Genomic DNA, 26,321 nt, shown 5'->3' with positions numbered 1-26,321 from the left:
TGTGACTCCGAGGGTTCGCGGTTAACACGCCGAGACCACAGCTTGGCGAACGACCTCGCGATATCGCCGATTACCTCGCCACCACTCAGTGGAGCCCTCGACGACCGTCCCGTTCGCCGTCACCAGGCCGCTACCTGTTGCCGCAGCGCCGACCATACACCGGCCCAGCCTGGGGCCGCTCTGCGAGACCATATCCAGAACACTAAAAGCAGCAACCGATGGAGGTGCGGCTGCTGTTCGTCGAACTGATGAAGATCCTCCGCCGCAGACGAAGACGATGAAGACACCATCTCGACGACATAATAACGACACGCCGCCGTCCCGACGAAGTCAGGAAGCCAAGACTACACCGACGAAAGATGACTTGACGACGCGATGTTCCAGCTTCAGTTCAACATGACGCAGCCGTGATCCGATGCCAATACCTAACTGCAACGCCAGACAAAGAACCACCGACCTCGACGTGCTTCTCGACGGCCACGCAGTTACCGCCTTAGTGGACACAGCGGCTGATTACTCCGTAATGGCTGGACACATCGCTGCCCAGTTGAAGACAGTTAAAACTTCATGGGAAGGCCCTCAAATTTGAAATGCTGGATGACACCTTTACTACGCGGACTGGAGTCTGCACGGCAAGAATTACCATTTATGAACAGACTTACCCTGCCACCTTCGTTATTCTCCAACAGTGTTCACGAGATGTCATTCTCGGCATGGACTTCCTAAACCAATACGGCGCAATCACCGACCTGAAGTCGAAGTCGATAACGCTGTCGGAAGATCGAGCGATACCGCCAGAGAGCTCTCGTAGTCACCACGCCTTAAGCGTGCTTCAAAGTCAAGTCAGCATCCCGCCCCGCTCCAGTATTGTAATTTCCATTGGCACCAAAACACCTGCCGACGTAGAAGGCGTCATCGAGGGTGACCAACGTCTACTGCTAGACTGTGAAATTTGCGTTGCAAGAGGGATCACTGGACTGCACGAAGGAAAAACTAAAGTGTTGCTGACAAACTTCAGGCAGGAGTTCAAGCACATCAACAAGGGCACGACAATCGCCTACATCGAGGAAATTCAGGAAACCAGTAATGCGTTTGTTCTCTCCGGTTCTGCAGCATCTACCTCGACGACCATAGTTTCCGAACCAGACTTCGACATAAATCCAAGTTTCCCCATGAGCAAGGAGCAACAGCTCAGAAGTCTTCTCCGACGATACAAGGACTGCTTTTCGACATCGTCGAGTGTTTGACAAACACCAGTTGCAAAGCATCGCATAATTAACGAAGAGGGCGCTATCCCACTCCGCCAGAGCCCTTACCGAGTTTCGACGCGAGAACATGAAGCTATTAAGCAACAAGTCGACAAAATGCTCCGCAACGACATCATCCAGCCGTCAAAAAGCCCGTGGGCATCTCCGTTTGTCCTGGTGAAGAAAAAGTATGGAACCCTACGTTTCCGCGTCGATTATTGTCGATTGAACAAGATCACGGAAAAAGACGTATACCCCCTTACACGGATAGACAACGCATTGGATTGGCTTTTCGACGCTAAATACTTCTCGTCGATGGACCTGAAGTCTGGCTACTGGCAAATAGAAGTCGACGAGAGAGGTCGCGAAAAGACTGCCTTCATCACGCCAGACGGCCTCTACGGGTTCAAGGTCATGCCATTCGGACTGTGCTTGGTGCCTGCAACGTTCTAGTGTGTCATGGACACGGTGTTAGTAGGATTGAAGTGGCAGACCTGTCTTGTTTACTTGGAAGACGTCGTCGTCTTCGCCGGAAATTTCAACGATCACCTTAGATGGCTTGCGACAGTACTAGAGGCCATAAAATCATCAGGGCTCAGCCTGAAGCCAGAAAAGTGCCGCTTCGCTTACGATGAGCGTCTGTTCCTTGGGCACGTCATCAGCAAATCCGGAGTACGCCCCGACCCGCAGAATACAGCTCCCGCAGCCCATCGACAAGAAGGCAGTGCGTAGATTCCTTAGCATGTGTGCCTACTACAGGCGCTTTGTCAAGGACTTTTCACGCATCGCTGAGCCGCTAACGCATCTAACCAAATCTGATGTTGAGTTCAAGTGGCAAACGACACAGGCCAACGCATTTCAAGAACTAAAACAACACATGCAGTCACCGCCGATACTTGCCCATTTCGACGAAGACGCCGACACGGAAATCCACACGGCACCAGTAGACACCAGTAGCTCAGGCCTCGGTGCCGTCCCAGTCCAGAAGAAAGACGGACATGAACGGGTGATATTTTATGCTAGCCAGTCGCTGTCAAAAGCGGAAGGCAATTATTCTACGAATGAAAAGGAATGCCTCGCCATCATTTGGGCTACAGCAAAATTCCGCCCTTACCTATATGGTAGGCCATTCAAAGTCGTCAGCGACCATCACGCGTTGTGCTGGCTAGTTAACTTAAAGGACGCTTCAGGACGGCTGGCGAGGTGGAGCCTCAGACTGCAAGAATATTACGTCACGGTAATCTACAAGTCCGGACGAAAACACTCAGACGCCGACTGCCTATCACACGCCCCCATCGATACCCCGCCGGAAGACGACGAGGATGACGACGCCCTCCTCGGAATAATAGAAGACTTCACTAAACAGCAGCGAACAGACCCGGAGCTAAAAGGCCTCGTCGAGTATTTGGAAGGGAACACCGACGTAGTACCTAGGGCATTTAAGCGCAGATTGTCTTCGTTCACATTACAAAACAACCTGCTCGTAAAGAACTTCTCACCAGTCCGCACGAGCTACCTTCTCGTTGTTTCGTCAGTGCTGCGTCCAGAAGTACTGTACGTCTTACATGACGATTCAACAGCTGGGCACCTCGGATTCTCCCGAACGCTGTCGAGGATACAAGAAAGGTATTACTGGCCGCGTCTGACCACTGACATCGCCCGTTACGTCAAGACATGCCGAGACTGTCAGCGATGCAAGACACCACTGACAAGGCCAGCAGGATTACTACAGCCGATCAAACCTCCTTGCCGACCATTCCAGCAGATCGGGATGGATTTGTTGGGACCGTTTCCGACATAAACTTCCAGAAAAAAGTGGATCGTCGTGGCGACAGACTATCTCACCCACTTCGCTGAAACTAAAGCTTTACCAAAAGGCAGCGCAGCCGAAGTGGCGAAATTTTTCGTCGAGAACATCCTGCTGCGACATGGTGCTCCAGAAGTCCTCATCACCGACAGAGGAACGGCTTTTACAGCAGAGCTCACCCAAGCCATTCTGCAATACAGCCAGACAAGTCACAGGAGGACAACTGCCTACCATCCGCAGACGAATGGTCTCACGGAGCGCCTGAACAAGACCCTCGCCGACATGCTAGCAATGTACGTCGACGTCGAGCAGAAGACGTGGGATGCGGTCCTGCCGTATGTAACCTTCACTTACAACACGGCGGTGCAAGAAACAACACAGATCACGCCGTTTAAGCTGGTTTACGGCAGGAACCCGACGATGACGCTCGACGCCATGTTGCCGCACGTCACTGACGAGGAGAATGTTAACGTCGCTACCTATCTCCAGCGCGCCGAAGTAGCCCGACAACTCGCCCGCCTACGGATCAAGAACCAGCAGCGTACCGACAGCCGACACTACAACCTCCGACGACGCTTCGTCGAGTACCAGCCCGGCGACTATGTTTGGGTTTGGACTCTGATACGCCGACGAGGTCTGAGTGAGAAACTATTGCGACGCTATCTCGGACCCTACAAGGTCATTCGACGTATTGGCGCACTGGACTATGAGGTCATGCCAGACGGCATTCCGCAGTCACAGTGGCGCCGCGCACGATCTGAATTGGTCCACGTAGTGCGACTCAAGCCGTACTACCAGTTAATGAACTTTGGGACTTCGCGTAACTGACCTTTGGACTTTGTTTCTTTTCATTGTTTTGTCACTTTAGTTTAATAAGTGTCCTTTTGTGCTTTGCTCTCTTATATTCGTAGCATCGGGATAATGTTATTAAGAGGGGGGTAATGACACGTGTAGTTCTTTGTCTTTATCAGGCAACACGTTTCACCGCCTAACAAATGTTATCGCACAGCACAGGACGCGCCTGCATGTATCGGAAGTTTCTGGAATGTTATCGATGCTTCCATATGCTGTTTGTGACCGAACCTTCTGTAATCTGATTGCATGTATGCGCGACGCGAATAGTGTAGAACTTTGTGGAAGACACGCGGGTCCCAGTGGTTACTCTGGAACATTCGACGACTGATCTATAAAAGCCGACGCTCTTGACCCACTGATCAGATTTTCGACCATCGCCGACCGTGTTCGCCGCTATCGTTGTGCTATAAGTGTAGCCTGTTTTTGTGGACACAGGTTCGCCCAATAAATGTTAGTTTTGTCTTTCACAGTATTGCTACTGTGTTCTTCAATGTCACAACCAGGTGACAGTATGAGCATGAAGCACCAGTCCACGATCAACTTGCACATGACGATCAAGATGCTACAGGCTGCTTGGATGGCTGTACCGGCAAGTATGATCGGCAATTGCTTCAGGCATGCCTCATTTGGTGTCAGCAACAGCGGTTACAGCAAAGATCTCGTTGCTGCTGTCAATGAGGGTGCCGCGGGCGACCAAGCCCTAGCGTTGTGGGACGCCCTCCTTCCTGCCGACATTGTGCCCGATACCAGAGAAGGTTTTGAAAAAAATATTGCAAATTATACATCCGAATATACAGTACATCTGCTATGCTGAATCTTCATGATATAGCAGTTAATAGTACATCTTTCAACGAAACTGAAACTAGCACTGGTGTTAAAACAATGCAACAAGAGTCCTTTGTCCGTCACTTCCCACACACCACAATGAGTTCTTTTGACATTACTCACCTCAACCAAGCCAGACTCGAGCAGCCCTTTGAGCACCTGGTGCACATGCGGAAAGTCTGACTGTCCCAGACACAGCAGGCCCAAGGTGCGAGCTGCCTCCTCCCGACACTGGAATTGAGCAGGGCACTTGCTGCTTTCAGACTTTTCGATGTCCTCAGAAGCAAAGGATGACGAATGCCATCACACCCCTGTTTTTGTTTGTCCATACAACAAACCGCTTTCATGTTGTTTTCTATAAGAATCTGCTCCACTAGTGTCTGCTTGTGCTGTAATTTTTCAATGCCTTCACTTTATTTTTGTGGTAAACACGGCTTCTGGTGACTGATCCAAAATGGGTTGTTTGTCTCCGTACAAGACAATCCACTCTACCACTATGATTGACCCTGTTAAGCCCCGCCCTGTTGGGCTTTTATGCCTGTGCCCTCAACATATCTGTAATGTGCATTGCTGTGCTGAAAAAGAAAATTGAAATAAAGTTGGAAGCTCTCTCTCTTTTTGTACACGACAGCGACAACCTTAATTCTATCTAAATGCATGGTACTCGAGAAGTTCTTTCGCTCAGCGTCCACTGGAATGATCTTAATAAGGTTTGTTGCCCTTAAAAAAAGGAGTTAAGAGACTGTTACCGGGCATATTTTTGATTGAGGCTGTACTTTTAAAAACAAAAACTGCTGAAAAGATGTAAAATTTCAAGAAAGACATGAAGCATTGAGTTTATGAATCTAACTCAGCATGATATCAAAATTGTACAGACTACATCTTTTGGGACAACTAAAACAGACAAAATGTGCATGTTATACATCACCCTGAATCTGTGCAAACACTGAGAAATTCATGTAAGCAGTACACTAACATATCATATTTGTCCATTTTGACAACCTATAGTCAGGGCTCACAACCTATGTGGATCAAGGCAAGGCTGCAGCAGTTAGGCTTGTTCTCAAGTTGTCAACTCCTATGTGCTTTTACACAATTCACAGAGACTGACACACTAAACAACGGAAAAATTACTTTGGATAAGAGGCTGTCAATCAAAGTGTGCAAACTAATGGTGCAGATATGGAAACTACATCTGACCCTACATCAATTAGTGTGTCTAAAATAATTTGGAAATGTGTGGTACTCTGCAGGCACTGTGAAGGCACTGCGACAGAGATAGGATACATGTGGCGACACCATTACAAATGTAGCCATTAAAGAAACACACCCACACCAAATAGTGTGTCAATAGTTAGCACTTGTCCCACAAACACCCAACACTGACAAATTGTTGTGTATTGTCATGCAAACGTTTTGCTGCACAGAGACAAGTGCTCCTAGTGCAATGCACCTCACACAACTGTATCATAAACACAGTACTCTTTCCTGAACCACTTCACGCCACACCACAGTGGCGCTTTATTGTTTGAACATCTGTGCACCCTTCTAGATGCTTTCTGATGTCACATTCTCTACTAATGCCATGAATGCACCAATGCTTGGCAGCCTGTGTCTAATTGTGATTTCTAATTTAATTAATTTACTCTAATTGTGCAAGGCAGTTTTCAAGATTCACATCAGAGCGTACATGGATACCCCTAGTTCTCCAAAGCTTCAGCCTAATGTTTTTATTTGTCTGTTTGCAGCGATCAATTACTACTTACAAACACATGTTCATGCTTTATAGGGGGCTGTTTGCTAGCCAATTAATGTGACTTTGGTAATTCATTGTGCTTATTCTCTTTATTGTAGTGCATTTCTGATAAAACACCCAAGAATTTGTAAACATTCCACACTGTATCTGTGCACTTTTCCAGCCCAGTGCCTTGTCTGCTACAACTGCTCCCAGACCACTGAGCGAGTACAGAGCACAGTCTGTCTGTCTGAATGTATGCACACACATGGGGATGTGAAAGGGCAAATCGCACGCTGAATGCCAACACTGTCAACGCAGCACAGACACACACTCTGTTCAGCATCCCACCTTGGCAGGTGCCTTGGCATTGTGCAGCAGGCCGGTCAGGGCATGCACCAGTGCACCTAGTGTGGCTGGCAGCCCACTTTGCACCTGACCTGGGGGCAAGGGCAGTGCCAGTGCTGCACCCAGCTGTCCCAGGGCCACACACGAGGGCAGCACCAGTGGCCATGAGCTTGTGCTCTGGGCTTGCACTGCATGATAACAATGAATGCAACATAAACATGTGCACAAGCTGCTCAGCTTAATCTTAAACCTGCAGCGCTAACATGGTAATGACAGGAGCAAACTTAAAGGGTCTCTGTGTTTGTGCTTGCTCAAAAAGACAACAGCAAAGCCTGCGAGTAGCCAAGCCTCACCAGTGAAAGAAAGAGCGAGCAGTGATTAGCCTGCACAGGTCACGTACATGCCAGCAACATGTCCTTCTTCTTGCTGCTCAGTGAGGGTGAGGCATGGGCAGATCCCCACAAGGGCGACAGTCTCCATGCGGGCATGTTCTCTTATCTCCTCTAATATTAAACCAATTTTGAAACATTATTGTGGTACGCCCCTCCCTACACGGTGCTCTACAACATTCAGTGCACAACCAAAATTTCCAATTGGGCCTGGCAAAAGGCCTTTTAAATAACATGAGTTAGAAAGTGTTTTGCAGAAGCAATGAGAAATGATGGTCAACAAAAAAGATTGAAATAGGTGAAATAATCTAATACAGTCAGATCCCAATGTTATCGAACACAGACACAACAAATAATTGGGTTAACAAAATGGACCTAAAATTTGATTGGTCTGGCTTTATTTCAACGCTTTATTTCAATCCAGTTATAACGAAACCGAAAACGCGAGATCTGACACGGTATCAGTTATAATGAAGCATGGTTTTGTTAACAGAGCAAAATATGTATTCTGATAGCAAAAATGTCAAACCAACTCTTCAGACGCCTGTTTGTTCGAAGCTGCATGCTTATTCAGCGTTCTCTGCTTACCTACCTCTGAAACCAATGATTAATGGCAACTGATATTTCAGACATCACACATTGTGCCGTTTTATTATTTAAACATAATTTGCATCCACAATGTTATGAACATGGCCGTAAACAAAATTGTCACCATGGTGGCTCAGCACCAAACCACAACTTTGTTTGAGGGCTCCCAACAAAGCGATATGACTTAGGCAGTACAGCTGTGAAGAAATTTTGTCAATGACCAGTGGAGTTACTGGAAAAAACATGTCTCGTGAAGCTCGCTATCGACCATAGACCTCAGTCACGGAGCAAGAAACATTTAGGAGTGGAAACTCCGCTGTTTTCGGCGACCAGAAAAGGTCACAAACCCGCGGAGCTATTATCATGCTGGCGGCCTGGAAAGAAATTACCCCCGTTTGCAGCGGTTGCCAAGGCAACCGGTCGAGCGTGTTGCTCCCGTTCAGCCGAGCGCGCCTGACTTCTATTGAGGGCACGGAGGTAGCGGCCGGAGAGCGCGCCGGAGCTGCCTGCTCGGGCGGCGTATTTAGAATTGCTCGTAGATACAGCGGGGCGTGCCACTTTTGACGGAGCTCGACGTTTCTGCCCAGGCGCGAGTAAGAGCGGGCGCGAGAGTGAAAATCTGGGGGCTTTTGCTCCTTGAATATATGACTCAGCCTAGGCACTACGGAGGAGGTTTCTTAGAGCGCGTTGTATTCATTGTTCCCCTAGACATGCCGGCATTGCGAAGTTCGGTTGAGTTGGTTTATACGCTCCGCTGCTGGCTGCCCACGCGGTGAGGCAGTGGGCGCGGACGCCGCTTGGTGATCGCTGTGTCTGAAGGGACAATGTTCTGACTGGTGTTTTATAAGTCGTGGGTCGCTTTTTTCGTCGCGACGATAGATCGGATTTTTTACGAGCACTGCTCCAGGAGGGCACATGTAACCGGCAAACGGAGGCCTCAGGAGAGCACCTGAGGTTATATTAAAGCAGGCGGCGCAGGATCTCCGGGGCACCCAAGCGGTAGCAGGGGGATCAAAGCTGGAAGCCGGGCGGCCCGTGGGTTGGGGCCGCAGAGGCCGAAGCGTGCCTGGAGGTGTTCGCATAAAACATCGGCTTTCTGCGACAGCGGACAGCCGATCTTATACTTCCCTGGCACGCACAGGCCTCTGCGAGCCCCAACTGACGGACCAGTCTGGCTTCTAGCTTTGATACCCCCGTTGCCGCTTTGGTGTCCTGGAGGCACCGCCAATAATGCGAAATAATGACACATTGTTTTCATTAGTAAAAACATGGATCGATTAAATACGATTGCGTCGAGCCGCCAACTTGTGATGCTAAGTTCAGCACAACCGCGCCCCGCGACTTTTGCCGGCATGCCTAGGGACAAGAGCATACACCGCGCGCCAAGAAACTCCTCCGTAGTACCTAGGCAGAGTCGTATTTTCAAGGAGCAAAACTCCCCACATTTCCTCTCTCGCACCCGCTCTCACTCGCGCATGCGTGCAAACGCCTGTCTCCGCAAGTTCCACGCCCTGCTGTACCTACGAGCAGTTGGAGATACGCGCCCGGGCGCTGCATTTTTTTTTTTTTCGCAGCGGCTTCTATGACACGCCGCATGGCGCTGCCTCTGCATACGGCCCCATGGCGCATACAATTGTGACCTTATCTGGTCGCCCGCGCTCGCTCGCTCATGCTGACGGGAGTTTCACCTCCTAAATGTCTTCCTCCGTGACCTCAGTGGAAATTGAGCACGAGATTACATGCAAGGGCTATACTAACTGCCATAGTACGAGAGTTACCATGCCTTGATTTGGGTGATTTGGTTCATCTCGACAGTGCTCATAAAACACCACCAATGACAAGAAAAAACACACCAGCACCCGTCTTGTTGTATGTGTTCTTTTCATCCTCATCCTTAATACTGTTTTTTTAACACTGTCGTAGTTAGGGTTAATGTGCAGCCGTCTATGTGTCCTAAAAACGATTGGTAACTGTATGACTGTACTTAGCAAGAATAACTTGATATGGCTCATTCTGGATGCACATGCGTATTTCGTCCAGTGCCGTCGCTTGGTCTGCATTACAGCCGACTAGCCAACATGAAGATCTCGTGTGATTACACTGATCACCTGGTTTTGTACAGTGTAGTCCACTTATAACGATACCACTGTAAGGACTGTGTGGCAGAAACAGCAACTGCAAGGCTGAAAGACGGTCCCGCTGGGTGCAGAGACATCATCATCACCAACACGGGGCAGTGGTGCGGCTGAGCGTAGAGAATGAAGAGTGTTGTCCGAGATGCCACTTGCAGGCTTCCTCCCTGACACCACATATAATGATGTAACGGTGCTACTGAAGAGTTGGTTTAACCCTTTCAGGGTCAGTGACGTAAATATACGGCGCCATGAACAAGTCCAAAATGGTCGATGCCGTATATTTACGGCGCCGTCCGTATGTTTAAAAACCCCACCAATTTCCTCATTTTTCTTTTCATGGCATGCACTGTCACTATGCGGGAATACAGAGAATGTTTTTCTCGCGCCTCCCTCTCTTGTGTTTCATTGCATGGTTTGGTTTAGAGCTAGTATGTTTGTTCCAGCATGTCTAATACTACTGCTCGCACATTGGCGTATGCGCGGGTGGGTGGCGGTTAGTTTTTGTTTTGTTCCGGAGGTGGTTTCGGCTTCTTGTGCCCACAAAACTGATGGCTATCTGTGACCACCTGTTACTCGTTTATTGCTCACACGGGTTGTTACGATTGGTCTGCAGGGGTACTGCTCTGCAAACCTATCTCAGCCCGCTGCAGTTGTTTCGATCGACCCGCGGGGGTGGCGTCCTTCAGAGAACAGGCGACGCCGGCAACGTTAACCGACCGTGCACTTCCTTCAGAGAACTAGAGGCCACAGCAGCATTAATCCACCATGTGGCTCCTTTGGAGAGTTGGCAACGGCAGCAGGGCTGGCCACGTTTGGCGGACCGTGTATTGTTGGTTTATTTGCTGTGGCCTTCATAGCCTATTTGCCGCACAAAAGCTTCTCTAACAAAGGGTGTTTTGCGGTGCGTTTCCTCGGGTCCCAGCATTCGTCACAGTCTGCTGACACTCGTGGCGGTTACCGGAGAAGTCAGCCCTAGAATTAAGAGACCCCGGCTAGGGTCAAGCGTGACAATCTGGCTACGAGAACCCGCTCAACCCGGTGGATTCTGAGAATTCAAAGTGCGTATGTGAGTGTGTGAGCCCTCCCCCTCAAAGGCGGGTGGGGTCAAGCGTGACAATCTGGCTACGAGGACCCGCTCAACCCGGTGGGTTCTGGGAATCCAAAGTGTGTATGTGAGTGTGTGAGCCCTCCCCCTCAAAGGCGGGTCGACTACACCCCAACGACTGTGAACGGTCCGATTGGACGAAGGTTGGATAGCAGTTCTCCCTCCCCTAGGGATCTAGGGAGGACAGAGGCTTTTTAAGGAGCTGTGTGCTCGACAAGCGGGGTGCTTGGAGCTTTGTGCTCGTGTGCTGTGAGCTGTGTGCTTCATGGTGGGAGCTTCGTGCTCCTTTTTGCAGTCATGCTAGACTGTTGAAATGTATCTCATGTTTTAATGTAAATATGTGAATAAATCCTGTATGCCTAGTCCTGACGAAGAGCCAAGTTCCTCCCAACAACGCCAACCTCCAAACCTTACAGGGTGCGCGTACGAAGGATGCCGCCGTACATGCGTTCCTTTTTCTTTTTTTTTGAGACTCGCGAAAACTTATCGCCTCTGGTTGGTGATAAAATGAAGATTAGTGGAAGTTTGTCACACGTTTTGCATTTTTGACGGGCACACAACACCACAGTTTTTTTTAGTGCGCTCACCTATGCAGCTCGATTACACTAGGGACGTAAATATTAGTGTAAGAGCAGGAACATTTGAGACTTGCAAAAATTCTCATGTGTGCATTTTCTAAGCCTTGTACTATGCATATAACAATGCATCAGATTTTTTATTTTCATAAGTTTATTTTCTTTTTTTTTCTTATTCATGAATAAACAGTACATATATTCCAATGCAAAATATTTTTTCTCACTTTACAGTCACCCTAGAAGAATTACGGTAATTTTTTTTCAAAACAGGTCCCTCTGAAGAATTTAAATCGGCAATAAAAAAAATCGACCCTGGGCAGTCACATACAGCGACCCTCAAAGGGTTAAAAGCATGAACTTATGCAGTAGGGCTATGAGAAAAAAAAAAAAACATATATGCTGATACAGCATTCACCGCATATCGGATATAACAATCAAAACCTTGCCTTTTGGATGGCGTTTTCCATGCAGAATAATCGTGACATTTGCAATGCTTAGTTCCCCTTAAAGAATGTGATACCAAAACGGGTGAAAAGTTAGCCTACACAAGTTTGTATCAGCTGCCATTACCGCGCAGCATGCCCTACTTAGATGCCGATTGCGAAAGCCACAAAAAGCATCGCGAGTTGGCGCAGTGTGCCGCAAGATGGTGCCAGCTGCTTCGCATTCATGTCCCCCATGGTCATGCTCCGTGCGTCCAGAGTGTGGAGATGGGTTTGCACAAGGCTCACCCTATGAGCAATGGTCAGGAAGGGGCACAACGCTCCTCCACAACACAACGCACAAAGGCGCTAAGGCAGGGTTTGTTGTTGCTACTGACTGTGCAACGGGTGGTACTTCAATGGAGGAGTTTATGAGTGCAGACAGTGGTGCCTCCTTCTGCGAAGAAATCTACAACGGGGCGATCGTTGCTGCAACAACAGACGGCGGTGTTGTGTAACGGAGGTGATGACAGCAACGGCAGTGACAATGAGATTGACATTGGCCCGTCTGTGGCACCCACACCAACGTTCACACAAAGTGCACTGTCGTCGATCTAGTCGCTCATTGATTTCGTGCACACTTAACTATTGCCGCTAGTGTTCGCGCAGCTGAACGTGATGCACACCGCGGTTGTGAACGTGAAACATGCGTGAAAGCAAGTGCAGATTTCTGACTATCTCAGTGTGCTTAATGCTTGACTTGCTGTTTAGAGTGATTAAAAATGGTTCACCTTTCACAGCCTACTTTCTACAACACTACTTTCTATTTTTAGCATAGGTGGCAAATTTAGTTTGGAACAACAAAGGTATGCTCATAGCACTTTTTTGCAGCAGTCCAGATATAGAGATAATCGGTTATAATGATTGGATTTTTCATTCTTCTTTATATCGTTATAAGTGGACTGTGCTGTATTAATCATGATCTGAAGTGAAGGTGCGACAACGACAGTGGACAAAGAAGGAACACACAGGGCGCCACTTCCAATATTGTTGCGCCCTGTGTGTGTGTTCCTTCTTCGTCCACCGTCGTCGTCGCGCCTTCACTTCAGATCATGCTTAACCAACACGCCCAACTATCCATCCTAACGTGCTGTATTAGCGACAGTGCAAAGTATGTTTATGTAGTTTTTTATTGTTCCTTTGCCACAAATACAGAAAGCTGCAGACAGAACATCAAAATCCACAGAATAACTCTTGCTGGCTGGTAGGAGGCATACTGCATACATTTCTTTCACTTGAACCGGATTGCCTCCTTTTTTTTACGATGTCAATGCATGTGCTTAACCCTTTGAAGGTTTTTGCCGTACATGTACGGCGGCGGTTTTCTGTCCCGCAAGGTCTTTGCCGTATGGGTACGGTTTCAACCCTCCATTTGAAATTTCGTGCCATAATGACGATGCGTGCTCACTGGGAGGTACTGCCACCCCTTAGGACTTACAGGAAGCGTTTGAAATTTGTGCTACCTTCTTGGGGAGATAAACAGAACTAATTTCTAGCTTCAGCACGTAGCGCAGACTTCAGCAACACCCCTTTTGCGGTTTCGGTTTCGCCGCGTGATCGCAACGGAGACGCGCGAAACGTCATTTTTCTCTTTGTCGGCACTCTCTTGCAGAGGCGGTGGAAGTTGATTTCTACCTTGATTGACGCTGCTCTTGGCTTGTTTATAACCGCCACTCTTGAGGTATTCTCGCTCTTGGCGGCAACACGGTTTTGGTTCCGCCGCATGATCACAACGGAGGTGAGTGAAACATGATTTTTCTCTTTGTCGGCACGCTATCACACGGGCGGCGGATTTCTATCTTGATTGGCGCTGCTCTTAGCTTGTTTATCACTGCCGCTCACGAGGTATTCTTGCTTTCTGCGGCAACGTGGTTAACGCGAGAGGGTGCCTCAGAACTCCGCCCAAGGCAGCCGCATGCAGAGAAGATGTCATGTGTGTGCCAACACAACTCGTCGCTCCAAGAGAAGAACATACACGCATTTTAGGTGTGCAGACTGCGATAAGGTGCTGTGCGGGGACCCATGTTTCAAGGAGTACCACACGCTGAAATACTATTGAACATTTTGCATTTCTGAGTGATGCCGACACCAAAATACTGTTCCTAATTTTTTTATTTTTTTTTTTTACTATTTATTCCCTACTTTATATATCTTGTACATTCAAGATCCGCAATAAAGTAATTTGACCACCTGGGAAAGTTTTTTTCAATATAACTCGACCCTCAAAGGGTTAAAACAAGTATTTAATACAGTCGAACTAGCTTATGACAAGCTCAATAGTACCGCAAAAAGTGGTAGTTAAATCAGTAGTTCCTTATACATGGACTTGCCCTTCAAGTTGCACAGAACTTAATGACATTGTAGCTGGCACTGGCAAATATGATTCGACACCGCTTTGTTCCGATAACACTATTTTCAGTATCTTCATTTTTGTTCCCAGCATTTATCCACATCCAACTACATGTTTCCCTTAAAGATGTCACATAAAGAACAAAATGCAGCATTGTTGCTCCTTCAAAATGGTGCCCGGGCGGTTTCGACCTGCCATTCCAAAACTATGACCACATCTTGGCACCATTTCTTTCTTGGAAAGCTTGCAGATATTTTACTATCGGCTGGATTCTGCATATGACAGCAAAGCATTCTAGTTGGCCGGAAGCGGAAACTACCGAAGCATGCCGGCATTTTGGAAAGCTCTTGCCATTACGGTCACAGCATTGGCCACACGCGCCCCGAGAGCCGTGAAGTCACATTTCCTATGTCATCATAAAAAACTATGATGTTCAAAAGGTAGAATGCCACGGAAACAGTTATATGCAACCACGTGAACGAAGTATCAATAAACCGTAACTGCCAACTATTTGCAACTCTATATGGCAGCAACGGAATCATGCCGTGTTCACGCCAACTCCGGCCGCACGAATATCGACGGTGACACTCGAGCAGCCGTTGGTTTAAATTGCTCCGAACGATCCAAGCAGCACACACAACACAGTGTAAGCGGTGTCGCAGGGAGAACTATGTTAGTGCTGCCACCAGAGCTTCCGAGATTGCACGCGGTGCCACCACGGTGCAGCGAACTCCACAGTACCACGCTGCTGTCGGGGCCAAGATGGGAGGCCACCGTACTGCTTCGCCCTGTAGCATCACGCTGGAGACGTGCCTCGAAAGCAAAGTTACCCTTGCATGGCTGAAATCGAGTGACTTTTCTAGCGGCTTCTGAAACCAGCGCCTCGCTCGTGTTGGTGATCGAATCTTTGTCGCGGTGGGTTTGCGCTGCCGCACCCGCACAGTCTGTTTGGAACTTCATGTGCACCCTCCTTTTGCGTGCGACCAAGTTTAAATATTCATTGTAACAGTACGGCGCCTTTGAAAATGTTCTTAATATCTGGATCTAGTTTCAATAGCCAAGGTCGTAAAATTGTTAATGCCGTGAAATGAGGCCATTATAACCGATAGATTGTTATAAATGGGTTTGACTGTATAAGACGAAGTTATTTTGACGGAAGGCACGACTTTGTTAAAAAGAAGGCCAAACGTACAAGGCTTATATAATTTGAATTTCACAGTATTCTTGTTATTTTATTTTTTAATGATTACATCCACCACACATGTTGCTTGGATTATATAAATTTGCTGTAATCGTTGTTACTGTTTTATGCATGCACCACACTCCGCTCTGTAATGCCTCGGCACTTGAGGGTACCGTATTTATTCAAATCTAGACCGATAGTTCTTTTTCAAATAATCATATTCCAAACTCTACGGTCGGCTTAGATTCACGAATTTTTAAAAAACTCGGCAATTTTTCATTGAAACTGCTAAATATGGTGCATAGCTAGCGTCATCTAGAAAAGTCAGTATCGCAGCCACCACTAGCAATGCCAGTAGCCAACCGTACACAAGCGAGGTCACCATTTTGACCTGTGTCGTGTCGGCGGTACAAGTCTGCAGCGTGGTGTTATCACGATGGCACCAAGCAGTAGATGCCACTATAGTGCCGCTTTCAAGCGAAAAGTTGTGATAGCCGCAGAGGCATCGCCGAACCTTCAAGTCGGGCGAGACTTTGGTGTCGACGAGAAAAACGTCCATCGTTGAAGGGCACAACGACAGCAGCTTTTTGCATGTGCTGCAACGAGGATGGCATTTAGCAGACCAAAGAAAGGCCGTCACCACGAAGTGGAGACAGTTTTGGCCGACTTTGCTCGGACACAGAGAGCAGCTGCCCTTCCAGTGACAACAGAAGTGCTCCAAGCGAAAGCTAGGGAACTTTCGAGGGAGCGAGGCCTAATGCCAAAGGATTTCAAAGCTAGCCGGGGCTGGCTTCAGAAATTCATGCAGCGCTTCGGCTTCAGCCTCCGACGTTGCACTTCAATCACCCAGAAGCTGCCAAACGATTTCGAAGAAAAGCTGATAGCTTTTCAGTGCTACATGCTGCGAAAGAGAGAAGCGGCAGGCTACAACCTTGGTCAAATCAGCAATGCCAACCAGATGGCTGTGTATTTTGATAAGCCAGTGGTGTACACCGTGAATCAAAAGGACGCCAAGAAGGTGAAGGTGTGCTCTGCAGACTATGAGAAGCAGCGCACAACTGTGATGCTGTGCTGCACAGCTGAAGGACATAAACTCCCTCCTTATATGATATTTAAAAGGAAGACACTGCCTGCAAGAGAAACTTTCCCAAAAAATGTCATTGTGCAGTCAAATGAGAACGGGTGGATGACAGCTGCGATGGTGGAAAGGTGGGTTAAGATTGTGTGGCTCGCTCCTTGTCGTCTACCCTTACCGTGGGCCCTTGACCGACAATGTGAAGGCTGCTCTCGCCCAAGCGAACACGGACCTCGCTGTCATACCGGGCGGCATGACAGGCCAGTTGCAGCCACTTGATGTCTGAATCAACAAACCTTTCAAGGATTGTCTGCGGAAATATTACACGGACTGGTTGACTGACGAAGACCACATGCTAAAGGGAATGGGCCGCATCAAACATGCATCGCTATCGTAGCGGGCGGGCTGGGTAGCTGCAGCGTGAGACGACATTCCAGGTACTTTGATTGTGCGTGCCTTTAGAAAGTGCAGCATATCTAATGCGCTTGACGGTACCGAAGATAGTGCACTGTTTGAAGGTGACAGTGACGAGGAACACAGTGATGAGTCTAGCAGCGACGACGACGTTGAATGAGCTCTGCACGCTTAGATTCGATAAATGCTGTTTGCATTTTGTGAACGCTGTCCTCGCTTTTTTTGTTCAGCCTACATTCGAAGTAATGTATACATATATTTTTGGCTTCGGACTTTAGGGGGTTGGCCTAGATTCGAGTAAATACTGATAAATAGATTCGAGTAAATACGAGTAAATAAGGGCAGAGTTCCATTGTCCCCTGCATTACCTTCATCGTCGTTTCCTTCGTGCTCCCGGGCAGCAAGCACGAAGTTGTCGCCTGTCAGCTCCTCCATTGCCGGAACGTCGGCATCCACGCTCACATAGTTGCATGTCCCACCTTCACACACGACACCGGCATCGTGGAGCACCCTCCATGATGCTAAAGCTTTGCCTGATACAGCGGCACCCCTGGGTAAGGCTGCTTGGTCCATTGAGTCATCGGTGTCAGGGTTGCTTTTGTCGGCAGCAGATGCTGCACGTCGAAAGCAGTTGGCGATGGTGCTGGCTTTTCAACTGCATGTTTAACACAAGTCGGTCTATCACCCGCTTCCGGGATCCAGCCTTAAATGACATTATCACGCCTTGATCAAGGGGCTGTATCCCTGCCGTGCAGTTCGGGGGCAAGAACTGAAGTTTGATGTTCGTCAGCGCAGCAGTGGTGTGGTGGGTAGCACAGTTGTCCAAGAAAAGGCATATCTTGCGATTCTGCCTCTTCAACTACTCATCTCAGTCATGCAGCCATCCCGCAATACCTTCCCTTGTCATCCAGGCTTTCCGGTTTGATAAGTACTGCGGTTGAGGTCACGTCTTTCATTTAAAGCATTGTGGTGACGCACTTCTTCCTATCACCAAAGGTGGCATCTTCTCCGATCCATCCATATTCGTACAAAGGAGCACAGTGATATGAACCTTAGTATGTTTCTTGCCGTGAGAGAGCTCACCTTTTAATGATAGGGTCTTCCGCGCTAACATTTGGTAGAAGAAAGCCGTTTCATCAGCGTTGGACACATCCTTCTCTTCATACTTTTCAAGGAGAGGACCAACGTTAGCTTTCACCCACACTGTTGCGGTTTCATTGTTGATGGCCTGGGACTCGCCAGTGACAACCCTGCCAACGATATCATGGTGCTCCTTAAAATGCTGCAGCCAGCCATCGCTTGCAATGAAGCTGTCGCAGCCCATGATGCAAACAAAGTCTCTCGCTTTTCTCTGAAGAAGTGCCATACTCACAGGCAAATTAGCAGCCCTTGCATTCAAAAACCACTTGAACAGCACCTCTTCTACGGCTTCAAAGGTAGTAGACTGCAGCTTCTTCCGATTACCTTTCACGCCACGTGCACCACCACCAGCGATGGGTACTCCGCGCGATGCTGAACTCCTCGGCCACTTGAGTTTTCTTCGTGCCTAACGCAACAACCCTAATTATGGCTGCCTTCTGATCCAAGGCGATAACTTTCCATTTTAGGTTCACGCTGCTGCTGCTGCTGCCATTCATTTCTCTGTCATGAAACTGGCAACACGGCGGAAAAAGCACTGATGGACAGCATACGGAACAATGCAAACAAAGGCGTGCGGCACTTGGCTGGCAGTCCTCACCGCACGCAACGGACGGAGTGGCTTGGCTGCTTGGCCAGCTTGGCTTGGCTTGGAGCGTTGCCGAGTCATGAGGGGCCGCCGCAGGAGATTTGAACTGCTGAATCGAAGGGCCGTAACGTGTCGCGCAATTTAAGAAATCTATATGTTGTGTACAAAGTGGCTTGTTAGGTGCAATTTTGGAATGAAGATCTTTCGTTATATCCATTGATCAATGAATCTATTTTCATTAAAATTAAATTTTAAACACATTGGTTTCTATGGGGACTTTCAAGGGGAATTACAATTCTTTCGTTATATTCATTATTTCATTATAAGCCGTTTCACTATAACGAGATTTAAGTGTACTGCAGAAAACAAAAGGCAGTGCCATATCAGGATCTGATCATTTTTCAAAGGAGACATTAATAAATTATAAACAGCTGCGGAGTGCGGTCGAATGAGAAAACAACAAGGGTCGTGTGCACCTGTATTTTAACATCTATTGGGGGTACGCACTAAGCTCGATCCGCAAGGCGGCGACAGCCGCACTATGCGTACGGTAGTGTCGGTCACAAAGTGTCGGAAAAATGCCAGCAGTCCTTCCCGAGCGAACATCTGATTCCTACCTTGGGGCCCGCCATTCTCCTTGTGGACTTAACCAGTCGCTGATATATAAGCACCAACATTTCAGTGTTTCATGTGCATTTTTGTTGGTATCTACAGTGTTTGCGTATCTGGACAGACTGTGCGCCGTAGACGTGCATCAACTGAGCTTCGGTGTCCCGGTGAACTGTGCTGTGTTTGGCTGCAGCAATCACACAAGAAAGAAGCTCGGTGAAAGGAATTTCGCCCAGATTGGGTTCTTCTCGATACCTGGTTATCTCTCTACTTCACTACAGCCGCAATGTAAAAGTGCACAGCTGCTACAGTGGAACCCCGGTTATACGTCCCCTGGTTTTGCGACGACCCGGGTTTTATGATGGATTAGCGCAGTCCCGGCGAAGCCCTCATAGAAGCAATGCATAAGAAACCCCAGTTATCTGACGCAAAAGGACCTCCTTTTGGACGTTGCCCAACTTGAGCTAAAGCTCTTGGTTCACGGATCAAACAAAGTCCAAAAGAAACCTACCGACTTTTTTTATAGTTTGCACCAGCTGGAGGGAATCGTGGCAGTGGGCAGTGGAGCGCCGTAAAGGTTTGTTTGAACAAAGCATGATTGGTACCTGTACTGCAGCCTTAATTCTTGTCCCATTTACGTCTTTGGAAATTTGGGTTACCAAGCCCTGCAGAGGATGTTAGTAGTTTACATTGAAGTTTCTCGCAAATCCATCGCGTGAAACAAATGGTATTTTTATAGGCATAATTTATGTTCGGATTTTACGACGCCAACATTTTACGACACTTCTTCGTGGTCCCGAGAAAGTCGTATACAGTTGCCGACCGTTTATTCGGACCTCACGGGGACTGCAGAAATGTCTGAATAAACAGGTGTCCGAAAAAGCAGAATAAGAAAAAAAATAAAATCCTTCATTTCCATGCACTTATTCGGGCTCGGCAGTAGGCTTGAAGAAATCGTTAATGAGCCATTGCACGCTGTTACATTTACGCGCAATCAGATAAGCCTGAATATCGGAGAGGGTCGTACATTTACTATAGGCGGCTGAAAGCACAGTCACTGCTTGTACACACTCCGCATACGACGGCAGCATAGCACATGGTGCGTCTTCTTCCGACTCGGCGTCATCGTCCGGCGGTGCAGCAGAACCCTGACGAATGATCTCACCGTCGTGGAGTTCTGCGCATGTCAGTACAGCAGTGTCAGCACCTCTGAAACTGTCAAATGAGACTGTGTCTGGACCGAAATTGCAATGCAATCACTGTGCAGGTCTCGGCAGAACATTTCTGGCATCAATAGGGAGCACATTCATCATCATCGTCATCAGCCTGGTTACGCCCACTGCAGGGCAAAGGCCTCTCCCATACTTCTCCAACAACCCCGGTCATGTACTAATTGTGGCCATGTTGTCCCTGCAAACTTCTTAATCTCATCCGCCCACCTAACTTTCTGCCGCCCCCTGCTATGCTTCCCTTCCCTTGGAATCCAGTCCGTAACCCTTAATGACCATCGGTTATCTTCTCTCCTCATTACATGTCCGGCCCATGCTCCCATTTCTTTTTCTTGAATTCAACTGAAATGTCACTTACCCGCATTTGTTCCCTCACCCAATCTGCTCTTTTCATATCCCTTAAAGTTACACCCATCATTTTTCTTTCCCTAGCTCGTTGCGTCGTCCTCAATTTCAGCAGAACTTTTTTCGTAAGCCACCAGGTTTCTGCCCCATACGTGAGTACTGGTAAGACACAGCTGTTATACACTTTTCTCTTGAGGGATAGTGGCAACGTGCTGTTCATGATTTGAGAATGCCCGCCAAACGCCCCCCAGCCCATTTTTATTCTTCTGGTTATTTCAGCCTCGTGATACGGATCCATGGTCACTACCTGCCCTAAGCAGATGTATTCCCTTACCACTTCCAGTGCCTCGCTATCTATCGTAAAATGCTGTTCTCTTTTGAGACTGTTAAACATTACTTTAGTTTTCTGCAGATTAATTTTCAGACCCACCCTTCTGCTTTGCCTCTCCAGGTCAGTGAGCATGCATTGCAATTGGTCTCCTGAGTTACTAAGCAAGGCAATATCATCAGCGAATCTCAAGTTGCTAAGGTATTCTCCAACTTTTATCCCCAATTCTTCCCACTCCAGGTCTCTGAATACCTCCTGTAAACACGCTGTGAATAGCATTGGAGATATCGTATCTCCCTGCCTGACGCCTTTCTTTATTGGGATTTTGTTGCTTTCTTTATGGATGACTACGGTGGCTGTGGAGCCGCTATAGATATCTTCCAGTATTTTTACATATGGCTCATCTACACCCTGATTCCGTAATGCCTCCATGACTGCTGAGGTTTCGACTGAATCAAACGCCTTCTTGTAATCAATGAAAGCTATATATAAGGGTTGGTTATATTCTGCACATTTCTCTATTACCTGATTGATAGTGTGAATATGGTCTATTGTTAAGTAGCCTTCACGGAATCCTGCCTGGTCCTTTGCTTGACAGAAGTCCAAGGTGTTCCTGATTCTATTTGTGATTACCTTCGTAAATACTTTGTAGGCAATGGACAGTAAGCTGATCGGTCTATAATTTTTCAAGTCTTTGGCGTCCCCTTTCTTATGGATTAGGATTATGTTAGCATTCTTTCAAAATTCGGGTACGTTCGAGGTCATGAGGCATTGTGTATATAGGGTGGCTAGTCTTTCTAGGACAATGTTCCCACCATCCTTCAACAAATCTGCAGTTACCTGTTCCCCCCCAGCTGCCTTCCCCCTTTGCATAGCTCCCAAGGCGTTCTTTACTTCTTCCGGCGTTACTTGTGGGATTTAAAATTCCTCTAGACTATTCTCTCTCACATTATCGTTGTGAGGACAATTATACTGGTACTGTATAAATCTCTATAGAACTCCTCAGCAACTTGAACTATCTCATCCACATTAGTAACGATATTGTAGGCTTTGTCTCTTAACGCATACATCTGATTCTTGCCTATTCCTAGTTTCTTCTTCACTGCTTTTAGGCTTCCTCCGTTCTTGAGAGCATGTTCAATTCTATCCATATTATACTTCCTTATGTCAGCTGTCTTAAGCTTGTTGATTAACTTCGAAAGTTCTGCCACTTCTATTCTAGCTGTAGGGTTAGAGGCTTTCATACATTGGTGTTTCTTGATCAGATCTTTCGTCTCCTGCGATAGCTTACTGGTCTCCTGTGGACCGGAGTTACCACCGACTTCTATTGCGCACTCCTTAATGATGCCCATAAGATTGTCATTCATTGCTTCAACACTAAGGTCCTCTTCCTGAGTTAAAGCCGAATACCTGTTCTGTAGCTTGATCCGGAATTCCTCTAGTTTCCCTCTTACCGCTAACTCATTTATTGGCTTTTTATGTACCAGTTTCTTCCATTCCCTCCTCAAGTCTAGGCTAATTCGAGTTCTTACCACCCTATGGTCAACGCAGCGCACCTTGCCGAGCACTTCTACATCTTTTATGATGCCAGGGTTCGCGCAGAGTATGAAGTCTATTTCGTTTCTAGTCTCACCATTCGGGCTCCTCCACATCCACTTTCGACTAACCCGCTTGCGGAAAAAGGTATTCGTTATCCGCATATTATTCTGTTCTGCAAACTCTACTAATAACTCTCCCCTGCTATTCCTAGAGCCTATGCCATATTCCCCACTGACTTGTCTCCAGCCTGCCTCTTGCCTACCCTGGCATTGAAGTCACCCATCAGTATAGTGTATTTTGTTTTGACTTTACCCATCGCCGATTCCACATCTTCATAAAAGTTGTGGGGATGCGCGACTCTCACGCGTCCCTTGATATGTTGTTTTCCCGCACGGCGCGTCTCCTGTAATCCGGCTTCACCGCGTGGCCTGGCGCCCGCGGCGGTCAGAGTGGTTGAGGCGCAGTACGAGAGAGGGCGCAAGTCTTGCGCTGCTAACGCCGCCAACAGGCGGAGTTACTTGGGTGCCGAAAGACAAGGTGCTTCCTCTTTGGTTCGGGACAGCAAGCAGTGCGGACGTGCCGTGCCGTGCGTGCGCCGATCCATGCTTCTGCGAGACCGTCTCGCGTGGCCGCCTTCGAACGCGCCACCGTTCGCGTGACCGTACACGCGAATGACCAGGAATTGGGATCCAGCATGGGGCGAATACATTCGCTCGCTATCCGGTCGCGGTGAGTCGGACTCCTAGGTTTGTCGCGCGCCCATCGGCATGTTTTGTGGATAGCAACTTGGCTAGCAGGCATTGATCTATGAAAGGTGCAATAAATGCCCTTGTGATTGCTTGCACTACTGTGTGGTTGTTCCTATGTCCCAAGAGCACGGGTGAGAGAACTCCACGAAGCTTTCGTCTTCCTGGTCATCATGACTGGATGTAGGGGCGTAGACCTGTACTACCTTCAATTTGTACCTATTAAGTTTCAGAACAAGACCTGCCACATTCTCGTTAATGCTATAGAATTCCTGTATGTTACCAGCTATATCCTTATTAATCAGGAATCCGACTCCTAGTTCTCGTCTCTCCGCTAAGCCCCGGTAGCACAGTACATGCCCGTTTTTTAGCACTGTATGCATTCTTTTGTCCTCCTAACCTCACTGAGCCCTATTATATTCCATTTACTACCCTCTAATTCCTCCAATAACACTGCTAGACTCGCCTCACTAGATAACGTTCTAACGTAAACGTTGCCAGGTTCAGATTCCAATGACGGCCTGTCCGGAGCCAGGTATTCTTAGCACCCTCTGCTGCGTCACAGATCTGACCGCCGCCGTGGTCAGTTGCTTCGCGGCTGCTGGGGACTGAGGGCCGGGGTTTGATTGTTGTATTCATATAGGAGGTTGTGGCCAAGTACTGCACCAGGGTGGCCAATCCTGCTCTGGTGAGAGAGTGCATTACCGGTTCTCGTCACCGGGATCAGGCCGCACTCCAGGCCTGTTTGTGCAATTTTCTCAACACACATTTTTTTTTCCCGGGGGAGAATCGCGCGGCACCAGGATTCAAACCACGGTCCTCTTGCACGTGAGGCGGATACTCTACCGCCCGCGCAGGTGTTGTACGCCTCATTTAACCTACAGTGGTGCCTTATTTGATCAGTCAAGGTGGACCAATCTGAGCTCGGTTATATCGCACGGATGGCATTTAACTAGAGAACCTGGTATTTATGACCTGCACATGTGTGGCGATGCATAATAGAGAAGATTTTTTTCCCTTTTTTTAGGAGGGTACCTGTACAGTGATAAACTAAAGGAAAAGACATATTAAAAAGGGGGGGAAGAAAAAGAGAAGGAAAACAAAAAAGAAAGGAAGAGAACAGGCGATTTGAACTCGTGACCCTTGGATGTTGCCCGGAAAGATAGCTCAGTCGGTTGGTCCGTCAGGCTCCAGGTTACTTTGAAGCGCCATAGCTCCTGTCCAGAGCCTCATACTTACGTGGAAAGGGACTGATGTCCGCGATGGTCGATTGGTTCTGAGTGAATGGAAGGCATACTTTCTTGGAAAAATGGCCGCCCGTCGATAAGAGCGAACTCGAGCAGCTTTAGAGACTAGGAAAAGCTTGATCACGTGCTAGGCGAGCGCGGCACTCTTGGCATGGGAAGCTAGCCCGAGTAACTATCTCAAGGGCTGCTGCTCACAAGGGCGAAATACCTTTGTGTAATTATAATAACCTTAATAAGACTACTTTCGAAAAAGAGAACGGCCCAGAGGGCTGTACTACGAGTGCTATGACTGATAATTTTCTATATATATATATATATATATATATATATATATATATATATATATATATATATATATACACTCATCTCATCTATGGGATCGAATGCGAGCGTTGTTGCTTTGTCTCTGCGTGTAGTAGTTAAGAGAACGAATTTAAGGGAGGAGAAGAAGGAAGGAGAGGAAAGTTTCTGAAGCATAATTGCAGCGCCATGGTTTTAAAGCGCACTCGTGGTAGAGAAACGGGAGAAGATATAAGCGTGCATGGTCATGATACGCACACGACAAACTGCCTTAAAATATTTAGGGACTTGAGAGAAAGTTTCGTGAATAACCGATAATAGGGCAATCAGCACTCGAATATGACGAGAGAAATTATTGAGACGTGGAAAATTCCCTTGAACTAAGTATGGTTTGCGAGACAAATGCTTGGAATTATTGAACTTTTTAAAAGATGAGGGGAATATGCGCTCACTGAGAGGACAGCATCCGCACGAGACCACACCAAGCACCTTACTGAGACATGGAGCACTTTGTAGCCGGAACAAAGCCCCCTTCTCTGCCGGCCAAGCGTAGAAAACGTGCATTCCGATTGCTCAAGGCTTCGCAGAAGGTGAAAAATCCTAGGCCTCTTGGCACCCGCTTGCTGGCATTCCCCAGCGCAGTCTGCGAGGGCACTGTTGCCGCCATTAGACAATTGACGGAATGTTTCCGTATGCCACGTTGGATCACCACAACCTCGACGCAACACACAAAGCAAACAGTAGGTCACGTTTTTCATTTGTGCGACTGGTGTTGGCGTGACACCAGTCGCACAAACAAAAAACATGGCCTACTCGTAGCGTCATGCACGAAAAAACAAATCAGCTGCCGTATTGCCTTGACATGGCTTACTAAGCTGAGACTGGAACTGCTGTCTATCGAACCAGGCAGAAACGATGATGATGAGCGGGGATTTGCAGTAGCACTACTTCGTGGGGCAGCAAGGAGGCTCCGTTCAAAACAAAAATGGCATTCAGCAAGTCGAACCATGCACTGGTCAGAGTCGGTGTACGGTGCTCTCGATCGAGTTGGCTCAAGGAATGTCCAAAAAATCAGACGAGAGGTTGCAAGGTGTCCGAATTTTCGGCAGTTGTTATACATTATGGCCTATGGGGAGAAT

At 47.8% G+C, this 26,321-nt stretch overlaps 1 protein-coding gene across 2 annotated transcripts in view; it reads right to left on the bottom strand.

Moving 5' to 3' along the window:
• Positions 1–26,321, bottom strand: part of LOC142573223 (proteasome adapter and scaffold protein ECM29-like) — a 297,184-nt gene that overhangs the window by 259,103 nt on the left and 11,760 nt on the right. For both annotated transcript variants that reach the window (XM_075682816.1, XM_075682817.1), the window contains exons 3-4: positions 6,821–7,005; positions 4,858–4,965 (exon numbers count right to left, since the gene is read on the bottom strand). In XM_075682816.1, the coding sequence (XP_075538931.1) occupies positions 4,858–4,965; positions 6,821–7,005 (293 nt within the window). The remainder of the gene's footprint in view (positions 1–4,857; positions 4,966–6,820; positions 7,006–26,321) is intronic.

Source organism: Dermacentor variabilis, chromosome 2 (genome assembly GCF_050947875.1).
Source record: "Dermacentor variabilis isolate Ectoservices chromosome 2, ASM5094787v1, whole genome shotgun sequence".
NCBI lineage: Eukaryota > Metazoa > Arthropoda > Arachnida > Ixodida > Ixodidae > Dermacentor > Dermacentor variabilis.
This window is presented reverse-complemented; position numbering and strand designations above follow the sequence as displayed.